This window comes from Pelodiscus sinensis, chromosome 20 (genome assembly GCF_049634645.1).
Source record: "Pelodiscus sinensis isolate JC-2024 chromosome 20, ASM4963464v1, whole genome shotgun sequence".
Taxonomy (NCBI): domain Eukaryota; kingdom Metazoa; phylum Chordata; order Testudines; family Trionychidae; genus Pelodiscus; species Pelodiscus sinensis.
In genome coordinates this window covers 19,791,229-19,804,441 of record NC_134730.1, presented here as the reverse complement: position 1 = coordinate 19,804,441, position 13,213 = coordinate 19,791,229, and the positions used below count along the sequence as shown (strand labels likewise).

The following is a 13,213-nucleotide window of genomic DNA, read 5'->3' as shown; positions in this document are numbered from 1 at the left end:
CCTTCACATCCCTAGTCCCAAGTTCAGTTGCAAGTTTTACGGCAACCTCCAAAGAAAAACCTATTCTACATCTTAACATTCCTTAGAACGTTCTCTTATGTGATCAGTCTTCAACAGACACACACACTGCCTGTCACATCCCTTTCTCTAAACAGACAGTGAAGAATAAAATTAACTATTCAGTTCACAAGACTGAGCTGAATGATTAATTTCTCTCTTCAATGGTACATGTAATCCTGAAATTACAATCAGATATTCCTGCTCATCCTGGACATCACAGGGAAATAAAACTGTATAGACTTTTTGGCACACTTTTGGAATTCTTCTTGGGTAGCCAGCCTATTCTTGAAGTAGAGGAAGCTGAAGAATGTGGTAATGAGGAGCGTGACGGCAAGTTGGGGTTTCCCCCCATCCTGCACCCCCGTAGCAACCAGAACAGTCTCCACCAGCCAGTAGAATAGAGGGGGGGTTTATTGATTTTCCAGAATACAGCACAGCACAAATGTGATGTGGCTACCGGGGGCAGGGCCAGGACGGCTCTGGCCCCTAGGATTAGGCTCCATCACCCCTACCCCCAGCTTAGCCTGTACTCTCCATGCTTCCCACACAGCAACTGCCTCCCCGCAAGGGCCTGCCACCCAGCCAGGTGGTGGTCTACACCTTCCTCCCTTTGTCTCTCTCCCTGGGAGGCTGAACCTAGGTGTCTGGGTTAATACACATTTGGGTGAGTCAGTGAGAATCACATCATAGCGCAGGGAGACACCAGGTTACAGAGCAGACAGCACCCCCACTACGCCACAAGGAGCTATGCAGAGGGTGACATTGCAGAAATATGTGAAGTTGAGAAACAGGAATCAATCATAAAGCAGTGTTCTCATCCAGGGGAACACACGTTCCTGGAGGAATGCAGAGGTGTTCCAGTTAGGGATGTTAAATTTTGATTAACTAATTGATTAACTAACTAATCGAATAGTTGATGGGATTTCCATCGACTATTCAATTAATCGATAAGGACTAGTGCGGCATTCCGCCTTTGAAATGTGTAAGAGCCCCAGCAGGGGCTCTTGTACATTTCAAATCAGAAGCACCCACATGGAACCTGGGATCTGGAGGAGGGGGGACTCCCCGCTAGTCCTAGACTCCATGTGGGTGCTTTCCATTTGAAATGTACAAGACCTCCCCCAGCAGGGACTCTTGTACATTTTAAAGTTGGAACACTGCTGCTGCACTGCTGCTGCACGGAGCTGGAGGGAACCCACTTTTAAGCCAGCTGCCCCCAGCTTCTCTTTCCACTCCTCCCCTCCCCCGCTGCCTCTTTCTGATAGAGGCAACAAGTTGGGGGGAGGGGGAAGAGACGACTAGTCAATTACATCCCTAGTTCTAATGGGGTACCTCAACTCATCTAACTATGCCTAGTTTCATAGCAGGCAACATAAAATGCACTAGCAAAGTTAGTACAGACTAAACCTTCATACAGTTATTTCTTTATACTGCTTTGTGTGTTCTACACTGAAATGCAAGTACAACATTTATATTCTTGCCAAGGTGGTCCAGCAGGTGAACTGAATGTTTTAAACAGAAGTCCCAAAGTCTCAGGGCTCCTTGGCAAAGGGAAGAGAAGCATACTCTATTTGATACAGGACGTGTCATCAGTCACGACCAATACATATTGACCTACTAAGTGATCTTGAAAGGTCTGATAACTGCGCACCCAGCTCTTACTACATTTAAACAACAGAGCCTAAGTGTGGGTAGCAAGTGCCCCTCCCGCCCCACATCGACTAATCGAGTAATTGATGAAAATTCCATCAACTACTCCATTAGCTAATTAACCACTACTTAACATCCCTATATTTGCAGGTACAGTAAAACCTGTGTTATCACACACGCTCGGGGATTAGGGTGTTCAGGGTATCTAAAAATTCCAGTTCTGAGGGTCCCATCAATCTAGGAAAGAACAATGGACTCAAGTTTTTAATATTGGTAGTTTTGTAGTGTGAGGCAGTTGGTCTCACATTTCTATTTTGAGTTAAGGATGATTAGATTAGTACTTCTAAAATAAAATATTGTTAAGCCAATCATGGTAAACCAAGCCAGGCCTGTGCGCCTGAAGATGTGACAGTATTGTGGCTAGGGGCAATGCTGGTTAAAGTTTGCTGGTTAACAGAGTGCCAGATAACAAAGGTTTCACTGTATATCTTAAAACTTGTTTTAGGGGGGAATATATTTTCTGAGTTGGTCATAAAAGAATGGTAGATTTAAAGTGTCCTCTTTGAAACCTGCGAACTACTTTTTCAAGCAGTTTATTCTTTCACTGCACAGCCCAAGCTAATACCACTTGTTCCAGTCATCCATTGATCTGCAAATTGAAAATGCAGAATACAATATTGAGAATGCTGAAATTCAAAAGTAGAATTTCATTTAATATCCAAGTGCAGAAGTAAAAATTACAAAAAAAAATTATGTTACCTGTTTTTATCAAACACAGTCATTTGTGCCACAAAAGTTTTTTCTCCATCTTCACGATTTGAAGAATTACGTTTTCTCCTAGCTGGAATTTCCTCATTGACATCTGCATTTGACAATTACATACAATTGTTAAAAAAATAAACCAGGCAATTCCAGCAGTTGGGAAGTCATTGTGGTTTGGCAAATCCTCTGGTTCGACAAAGGTTAGGTCCCAAGTGCTGGACTAGAGACATTCAATGTGTACCTATCTAAAGGCATACTATCTTTCCAGCACTGTGTTGAAACAGACATTTTTACAAACTAATGAAAGCCAATTAAGTCACCCATATTTGATTCTGGATCTGACAACCTGAGGTTCTGAAAGACAACATACATACATACATGCTAAACCTGACAAATGAACATTCAAAAACTGAACTTACCTATGTTTTCATTAGTCTCCCCATTAATCATTCCATTAAATTCTCTTCTTCCTGGACGAGTTACTCTGAATAATAATGAGTAAGATTTCACCATATGGCTGTTGCTGGGTTCAAACTCATTACTGGAAACTGCAAGTGATGGGAAGTTGCCTGGCTTTATTTGGTTGATGTCTGGGTTCAACGGCACCTGCTTTTTACCTGTAGGAACTTGCCTTATTGGACAACTGACATCCTGCAAACATAAAACAAACAAGTTTTTAATATTTGGGGTATTTATTAAATGGAAATTCTTCATTATTGTGAAAGCATGTAAAATTTAATTGCACCTTCCCCACTATCATTTTGGAAATAATGATGCTGCCTAAAATAATATCTCTTGGTATGACTAGATTCAAATTTCAAGGAATTACCGATCAAAGAACGTTCTCAGGTTTTGTATACATAAACACATTTGAAAATGTAGTTAAAAGAAGCATTTTATAATCACTTCTGGGAGCAGCCATCTTTCTGGAAAGTCTCAGAGGGGTAGCTGCATTAGTCTCTAAGGTGCCACAGGCCTACTCATTTTTTTTAAAGGTTGTTTTTAAAGTTATAGACTAACAAAAATATATGTATAGTATCATGCACTGCTTTGGCAGGACTATTAATCAACAGCAGGAATAAAGAGACTCCATGAAAGCTCCTGACACTACACATATACGTTTAAATCTAAGGTGCCACAGGACTACTCATTTTTTTTTTATAAGTTGTCTTTGTGGAAAAGTGATTAATTTGTTACATTACTCTGTTTACTTCCTCTGGGGCATCTGGCATTGGCTGCTGTATGCCAGACAGTATGATAGGCTGGGTGGACCTTTGGTCTGGCCCAGTACAGCAGTTCTTCTGTTCTTACTATCATGCAGCAATCAGTAAGACTGTAAAGTAGGTCTTAGTTCCAATTTAACTCAATGTACTTAAAAGATTAAATATTTCCTTTATATATATAAAATAAAAAATAGTCTCTCCTCTCCTTCCTTCCAATACTACAGTGCTACTAATGAAATGTATGGGAGACAGAACTTCTCAAGGTGGGATTGCCATTTGCAGTATTTCCCAAACAAATCGTGAAGCACTTTGCCATGCTGGATATATAAAGCAGGAAACTTCCAACAAAATGTATATGTAAAATACTCAACAATAGCTCCCACGATTTTACTTGTCCATCCCTTGTCACAGACACTGCTGAATTACATGACAGATCTTAAAAGCAGGCCTGAATGTCTAGCATCTAGAATGTTCAGCCAAAGTACCTTTCCTAATGTAAACCAAAATGGAAACAGGATTACAACTGGCATCAGTTGGCTTCTACTATAGTCACAACGGATTTAACTAGAATATAGGAAATAACTGGCTATAATTAGTTTGGTTTGATCCTGGAGATCAATTATCTAGATGGCTAATTTCAAGAAGTGAAATTTGCAGGCACCTGGGATGTAGATTAAGTATAATTAAACATGCTATTCAGACAGGTTTCTGCAAATTATTATAATACACTATGCAGTAAAACTCCGATGGCACCTGATGGTCCGGCACTCCTGATGGTCAGCACCATCAGGAACCTGGAAGTGCTCTGGGCAGCCAGACCATTGGAGCTGCTCTGCCCCCAGCTTCCCCGATTCAGCCGCTGCTAAAATTGACGAGCGGCTGAATTGGAGAAGCCGGGGGCAGGGCCAGACTATCGGAAGGGGGGGCTAGGAGGAGTCTGGGGTGGCATCCTCCCCACCCCACCCCACACCCCTTATAGCCCCCCCTTCCAATAGTCAGGCATATCTGATAATCCGGCACCCCCTGGGTCCTAAAGGTGCCGGATTATCGGAAGTTTACTGTATTTGTCATTCTAATAACTATTTCAGAGAAATAATGTAAAAAATGAATAGAACGGAGCAAGAAAAGGGAGAGAAGAGGTCACAGGTTACTGGGGAATACAAATAAGGTTTAAACGCCTTAGCATAGCAACTATCCTATAATTTTGTAGAATGCCTAGTTCATTTTGCCTTTGAACATCATCTCAATGTAAACAAAATATATGGAGATAAGTTAGAAATATGGATTTAGATTGGTGACAGAACAAAAACCACATCTTCTAACAGCAATTAAGTGAGATGTACAAGGAAACAGTATTGTAGGAAATAAAGCTGAACATGTCTGATATTTGAGAACCTCCACCATCTGAGTCTTTACACTCTAAAGTAAGTTTTATCCAAAAAGGAAAAAAGCTTGAAAGCTTTTAGAGCATTTACTGGTCAGGGGCTGGTACAAATGCATGTCATGTCATGTCATGTCATGTCATGAAAATTGTCTAATTGTTGGTGTGGCCACCAGGAAAGTCTAACTAAGGCAGTGCCTTTGTGAAGCATAGCTTCTGAGGCAGCGAGAGAGGGTTCTAAGATTTATACTAGAGTCCTGTATTTGGTCTCAGTTTAGGACACCATCTTTTATACTGGGCTCCAGTTAGCTATCTGAAGCTTTAGAACTGTCCAAATTGAAAGGACATGTCAACTAATGGTTTCCTTTTCAGTCGATGCTACAAAAAACCACTCTGCATTTCTCCCTTCTTCAGAGTTTTCTTTTTGGGGGGACCTGATCCTCTGAAAATCATCAGTGCCCATCTCTGACATTGAGTTGACATATAGTTATGAACATAAAGACATGTAACATTTGGTAAGTTATGTTCATAAAAATAAGCTAGTAACAATGATTTAAAAAGCAAACTAGACTTTTAAAATTAATGTCTCAGACCACACGCATTCATGAGGGAAAGTTAACCAGTTTTCAAGATCTGTAAAATCATCTTGAGAACTACAGCTTTAATTAAATGAATAAAAATTGGGAACTCTAAAAATGTAGATAATACTCAAATATCATGGAAAGCAAAACATGGAAAGTGAGAAGTTAACTTCCTTTCAAACACATTTCTAGAATAAAGTACTGCAGCCAGGAGTAGAACAGGCAACAAGTTCAGCATCTTTTCCTAAAAGATTATTTTCATCAGCGCTCAGCATCGGTCAACTCCGCTCCCACAGGTTATCAGTGGTAATACTTCCAGTGATTTCAGTGGGAGTAGAAAAAAACCAATGTAAAGTGCTTTTGAAAATTCATTCATAATCAACAAAATAATTTAGACAGTAGTAGTAATGTAAGTTTAACACTAATCTCTTGACTGAAGCATCATGCTTTCATTAACATACATTGCCAACCTGAAGGCTAAAGAGATATTCCAGAATCAATTCAACTTTGCATTTTAATATTTATGAAAAGTTTCTCAAGTTATGTTACCTTTCTTTTCTTGTGGCAAACTTTCACAAGCAGTACTTCCAGGGTTACAGAATTTTGTTCATTTTCTGAATTCTGTGATGGCTTATCTAAACAGAAAAATATTTTAAAGTCTTGAAAAAGTAACAACTCTATTCAGTGTCACAAATTTACCTGAGATTATTTTTTTTAAATCCCTGCCATTACCAGATACAAGGACTTTCTGCAAAGTTATAACATTGCATGCTTCCCATTGAAATTTCAGTGTTTCCCCATCTCTACACCTTGTATTTGTTCAAGCAGATTAAAAATGTAAGTAGAGTTGATCTTTAATACTTTCAAGTTTACTAAACAGGCCAAATTCACTTCCAATAGTCTTTTTTAGTTCTCCCAGTTACAAAAACTGAATGATTTGCCTATAAAAGGAGTTCTTCAAATAGGTCTGCTCTTCAGATCCAAATGCCAAAATGCAGTTACTCCAAAATGTGTACTTAGTACGGCTATAGATAAAAATTGTAATTGAGGCTACTGTGCAGGTTGATAGTACAGCTCAGAGGCAGAGGAGAACATCTACTAGCCACAAGCTTCTGAAGCAATAGGAAAGAAAGGGTAAATTTGGATCTGTTAAGAAAACCCAGAAAAACTCTAGTTTCAGGTGAGAAACCTGAATTATTTCCCCATAATTCTTATTTACTGCTCCCAAATCTACAATTTACAGTAAAACTCCGATGGTCTGGCACCTGATGATCCGGCACTCCTGATGGTCCGGCACCATCAGGAACCTGGAAGTGCTCCAGGCAGCCGGACCATTGGAGCTGCTCTGCCCCCAGCTTCCCCGATTCAGCCGCTGCTAAAACTGACCAGCGCTGAATCCAGGAAGCAGGGGGCAGAACAACTGGAGTGCTGCCGGGTAGGTCCAGTAGCGCTGCCCCTCGGGGCTGCGGGACCAACCCAGCAGCACCCCAGCTGTCCCGGATTCAGCCGCTGCTGAAATTGACCAGCGGCTGACTCCAGAAAGCCAGAGGCAGAGCTGCTCTGCACCGGGCTTTCTGGAGTCAGCCCTGATCAGTTTCAGCAGCAGCTGAATCAGAACACCTGGGACAGAGCAGCTGGGGTGCTGCTGGGTTGGTCCCCACAGCGCCGAGGTTTGGCGCTACCAGACCAACCCAGCAGCGCCCCAGCTGCTCTGTCCCAGGCGTCCCAATTCAGCCGCTGCTGAAACTGACCAGGGCTGACTCCAGGAAACCCGGGGCAGAGCAGCTCTGCCTCTGGCTTTCTGGAGTCAGCCGCTGATCAGTATCAGCAGCAGCTGACTTGGGGACACCTGGGGCAGAGCAGCTGGGGTGCTGCTGGGCTGGTCCAGTAGCGCCGAGGAGGGGCGCTGCGGGACCAACCCGTCAGCACCACAGCTGCTCTGCCCCAAGTGTCCCCAAGAGCAGCTAGGGTGCTGACGGGTTGGTCTCGCAGCGCCAAGGGTTGGCGCTACCGGACCAACCCAGCAGCACCCTAGCTGCTCTGCTGCAGGCGCCCCCGATTCAGCCGCTGCTGAAACTGACCAGCAGCGGCTGAATCGGGGACTCCTGGGGCAGAGCCGGACTATCAGAAGGGAGGGCTATGAGGGGGTCTGGGGTAGCATCCCCCCACCCCACCCCAGACCCCTCATAGCCCCCCCCCTTCTGATAGTCCGGCATATCTGATATTCCGGCACCCTCTGGGTCCTAAAGGTGCCGGATTATCGGAAGTTTACTGTACTTTGCACCACTCCCAAAGACTCAAATGCCATCTGGTAAAAATCGAAACTCTCAGCCTCAAGAAGAGTGTCAGACTATTGAGAGCTGGAAAAAACCCAGTTTAAAATAAACGTTAATTTACAATCCCTAAGCTACAAATTTTGCAACTGATGTAATCTTCAAGATGGCTACCACCAGAAGTATGCTCAGTAATGCCAATAAAAACACATTTGCAGTTTAAATAAAGGCTTAATCACGTGAAATTAAAGATACTTTAATAGAAAATATTAATTTGAATGTGTTTTGCATAAAACTAAACTTCAAGTTTTACTTTCTACACAATCTAAAGATGAACTTTCTGTTCTCTTAAAATTGAAATTTAGAACTATAGCACTATTTCAGACATTTCAAGTATAGTGGGAACTGGTCTATTTTATGTAAATTAATCCCTGTATTATATCAATTCCTTAACTTAATTGACGACATTCCTGCAGTGCGAAACTTTTCTTCCTTAGTCATCTGAATAAATGCATTTCAGAGCACTATTCATTCTCTGGGTGCTGCGTATATCCCAATATAAACTGAAGTATTTTAAAAAAGCCCTAAACACAGCAAGTTATTTTTCAACGTCAGCCAGAATAAACTGTCCAAAACACCTTCTATAAAAAATTAGTACATAACTCAAACCACGGATTCCTGAAAAACAGTGAAACAGATGGGGTTACCATGTGCTTTCTGCATTTGGCACCACTTTACGGGATAACCATATTCTTCAATGACTTAAGTTTCTAAAAAATTAAGATGCAGCCTTAGATAATCTCAAGAATATGACCACAACAAAGGCAGATAATTATAGAAACGTCTACATTCAAAGAAGTTTTGCTCTTGAACAGCACAAATTTAATGGACTGTGTTGGTCAAGCTGCTACCTTAAGCTATCAAGGACAGAGATGCCAACACTTAAAATTACTCAGTTTAAAAAACTGCCATTTCTTTCAGTTGCCATCCCCACACTATTACCTTACGGCACACTCAAGTGTTATCCATGTTAAACTTCACACTAGCGCTCACCCAAAACCAAAATTTCATGCACCAAGTACATTGTTGAATTATACCTATCAGAACTGATATGACAGCAAAGAGTTGTCAGCATACCCATACCCTGTGTCTCCTAACTAACCTTCCTGCTGGCATTTTAATCACACTGTTCAAGCATGGTCTGTTTTTCATTTAGTAAAAATTTTATTAGCTCATCTGTAAATTTTTATTTACTCACAGGCATTAAAGGGACATTAGCAACATTAAGAATTGTAACAAATTTATGAGTTTTTTTATATTTAAGAGAAGCATTCACTGAATTTGAAAAGTAACCTTGTTCAGGCAAGACTACAAATGTTCAAACACACATTACCATCAAAGAATACGTGCAAGCAGATGCACAAACAAAAAAGAGCTATATGCAATTTGCAAAATAAATAATGGTTTACATAACTCAGAGCTTTTGGAAATATTTTTACTATCATACCAAAACAAAGCATGTCAATGACTACTCTGTCATAAAATGTTCTGTATTTAATATTCACTACTGTGCATACTGCTCATGAAAGATGTTCTTTTGGATGAACACGCAATCACATTGTTCTTACACTGCATAGTCCTCTACTGAAATAGTAGCAAGAGTGTATGAGAATTTCAGTTAAACTGTGCAGTCATATCACCTGTCACTGAAGGACTTATAGCAGTTATGAAAACTGCTTGAAAAAATCTGCTCTAATCTATTAATCCAGGGAGTCTAAACCAGAAACTAATTAAAAAGAGGGTATAAACGGAAGATAAGTACTCCCAAATGGAAGCAGGGCAGCAGTGGGACCAGTACTCCTCTTCTGCTATTCCTCTTCAATTCTGCAAAAGGAACACTCACACATGTTCCTACATTGAGGAAGCAACACACTCAGCAGAATAAAATCCTGTTTATAACTGGGTTTTTCAAATCCAGATGCAAGTAACCATAATTTAAGTGATAGAGATGTAGCCGTGTTAGCCTGGTGTAGCTGAAACAAAATACAGGACTATGTAGCACTTTAAAGACTAACAAGATGGTTTATTAGATGATGAGCTTTCGTGGGCCAGACCCACTTCCTCAGATCAAATAATGGAAGAAAATAGTCACAACCATATATACCAAAGGATACAATTTAAAAAAAATGAACATACATGAAAAGGACAAATCACATTACAGAACAGAAGGGGGATGTGGGGGGGGGGGGGGGGGAAGGAAGGTGAATGCCAGTGAGTTAATGATATTAGAGGTGGGGAAGGGGAAATGTCTGAGTTAATAGTCTTTGTTAATAGTCTTTGATAGTTGGGTATGCTGACAACTCCAACTATCTTACCCATTACAAAGATAGCTTCCCCAATTATCACCTCTAATACTATTAACTCACAGACATTTCCCCTTCCCCACCTCTAATATCATTAACTCACTGGCATTCACCTTCCTCCCCCCCCCCCATCCCCCTTCTGTTCTGTAATGTGATTTGTCCTTTTCATGTGTGTTCGTTTTTTTTCAATTGTATCCTTTGGTATATATGGTTGTGACTATTTTCTTCCATTATTTGATCTGAGGAAGTGGGTCTGGCCCACGAAAGCTCATCATCTAATAAACCATCTTGTTAGTCTTTAAAGTGCTACATAGTCCTGTATTTTGTTTCATAATTTAAGTGTAATTTTGGAATAGTTTTCCCATATACAAAATGTTTAGAAAACATAAGTGCTTGTAGACACCATTATGCACACTAAAACTGCATTTTATGCATGCTAAAAATTTGGATTTTTTTTAAGTAAGCTGAATTTTTTTGAATACTACAAAAAAGATCTGTCATTAACAGAACACGTGTTCATTAAATTTGTTTGTTTTTTTTTACTTATCTGAGAAGAATTAAGTTCTGCTACGTAAGAATAAGTAACCAATATTAAAGCAATGGTTCTCAACCTGGGATAGGGACCCTGGGGCAGTGTTTCTCAACCAGTGGTACGAGTACCCTTAGGGGTACTCGACAGAAGACTGGAGAGGGTACGTCAACACAACTGAAATTTGGAGAAAACTGAATTTGTGTTTTAAGTCTTATAGCGCTTTATTATTTTTTTTACTTTTTGCACCCGAAAAATTTCATCGCCCACCAACCTACAATTAAATTGTTTAAACAAATGTGTTGCAATGGTAGAAAAAAGTGTGTCTGAAAACTGTAGGTATGGGGGAGGGGGTACTTTTAAAAAAAGGCTACATTAAAAAAAAAAAGTTGAGAAACACTGCCCTGGGGGACCCCAACAGGTTTCACGGAGCTACCAAATTAAACCAGAGATCAGGGCCAGCATTAGATTTGCTGGAACAAAGGGCAGAAAACTGAAGCCTCAGCCCTGCTGGTGGTGGCTGAAGCGAAAGCCTGAGCTCCGCCACCCAAGGCTGAAGCTGAAGTCCAAGCAACTTAGCTTTGTGGGCCCCCATGTGATGGGCCCCCAAGAAACTGCCCTGCTTGCTACCCCTTAATGCCAGCCATGGCTTTTAATCTACTGGATATGCAGAAAAAAAAGCTGTGGCATACGTGAGCGGTAGACTTTTTACAGCAGGTTGAGCAGGAGGGCTCAGAAAGAAAAAGGTGAGAACCCCTGCCCTAAAGCACTATTTTAAAAAACAGAACCACAAGCTCAGTTTTTGGTAGTTCAAAAATTCTATTTAACTTTTTGTGAGGTTCTGGCTGCATATAATATGCATATATTTAAATTATTAGCAACACAAGATTATTTCAGTTCATATCTTCAGATCTAGGTATGGCATTTTCAGTCTCATTTCTTAACCAGGTTTTACATCAATGAAAATATTCTTCAAACTTTGTAGAACATCAAATATAAATTTTTTTTTGCTTTCATTTCAAATTCTCAAGAAAACAAGAATTCCATACGGATGCCTGCTTAAAGAGAAAAACTCTAATTTGATACATTAAAAAAATTAAAAGCAAGACAAGGACTTTAAGCTTTTAAAAGAATCTGCATGCACTGAATGAAAGTTCACAATATTTTACTGCTTAATATTAATGTCACAAAACTATTAACTATAGTACACATAATGAGAAAATACACATTTTTATATTGTAAAAAGTGAAAATGTAAGTATTGTAGTAGTGGGATAGCTGAACTCAGAGGAATTAAAACATACTGTACAAACATCTGGTATTGTAACACAGCAAATCTATTCTGCTCAAGTTTACTGTATACTGCACTTTTTAAAAGTTTATTATGTTATAAAATAGTATAATGAATTTTAACAGACATACCATTTTTATGGAAGAAACCAGTAAATGTGAGTTGTAGATGGGCAGACAAACTAAACAGGAAAAAAAAGTTGTTAGAATAAATGGGTACTTTCCCCTAAAAAATGAGATGTTATTCAACACATTATTCCTCAGACTCCATCTAAAATCAAATCATATCTAATCAATAAGTAAATTGTCTTCCAGCCATTTAGTACCTTCCAGAGCTTCAGCATATGTAATTTAGTTAGATGCAAATTTAAAGACAAATTCTGCATATAGGAAAGTACCCCCGCATAGAACAGCGAGTTCAAAAGGCAGAATTAAGACAGTAGGTTTGACCACTGAATGAATACTCAGTGCCTGAAGACAAGGGCTTGAAAGTGTATTCTGTAACATACTACATACAAAATATATGCTAATCTGATTGAACATTCTGATTGAAACGTCAACCACTCAAAAGTCAGGAAGTGATAGAATTAGAGTTGCCTGTGCATATGCACTGTGATAGTCATATTACATAATCATATACTATTATTTCCCCACAGTACCCCAGCATCAGTGCACAGGATGAACCTGTTCTGAGCTGTGTAAAAGAAGAGGCTGCTGCCTGTAGAATTCCTTCTTCATCTGATAAGAGGCAGTTGACTGCAGGAACAGAAAGGACTGTCACATGGTTATGGCAACTGAAAGCTGCTAGTCCCAACCTCCCGGTCACTCTTTCACTCTTTCCTCCAAGTCCGAGCCCCCCTCGCTCAAACACACCAACCTCCCATTCTCTCTCCCCACATCAGACTCCTTGTCACAATCTACTCCATTTTGAATTCCCAGTCTGGCTTTTATCCCCTCTGCATTTCCAATCACACTGCTTCCTCCTCCACACTAGAGTTCCAGAAAGGGGGTCAGTTTAGTGCATGACAGGCTCCCAGCTCCCAGTATCACTAGCCAGTCCCAGCTTGCAGCAGTCATTTCAAAGAAAGTCTGGCTTTCTCAT

At 40.3% G+C, this 13,213-nt stretch overlaps 1 protein-coding gene across 1 annotated transcript in view; it reads right to left on the bottom strand.

Annotated features, from left to right (window-relative positions):
* The window catches only part of SUZ12 (SUZ12 polycomb repressive complex 2 subunit), a 62,590-nt gene that overhangs the window by 31,113 nt on the left and 18,264 nt on the right, over positions 1 to 13,213 (bottom strand). Inside the window, exons 5-8 of the mRNA XM_025185700.2 lie at positions 12,244 to 12,293; positions 6,207 to 6,292; positions 2,892 to 3,123; positions 2,470 to 2,572 (exon numbers count right to left, since the gene is read on the bottom strand). Coding sequence (XP_025041485.2) covers positions 2,470 to 2,572; positions 2,892 to 3,123; positions 6,207 to 6,292; positions 12,244 to 12,293 — 471 coding nt within the window. The remainder of the gene's footprint in view (positions 1 to 2,469; positions 2,573 to 2,891; positions 3,124 to 6,206; positions 6,293 to 12,243; positions 12,294 to 13,213) is intronic.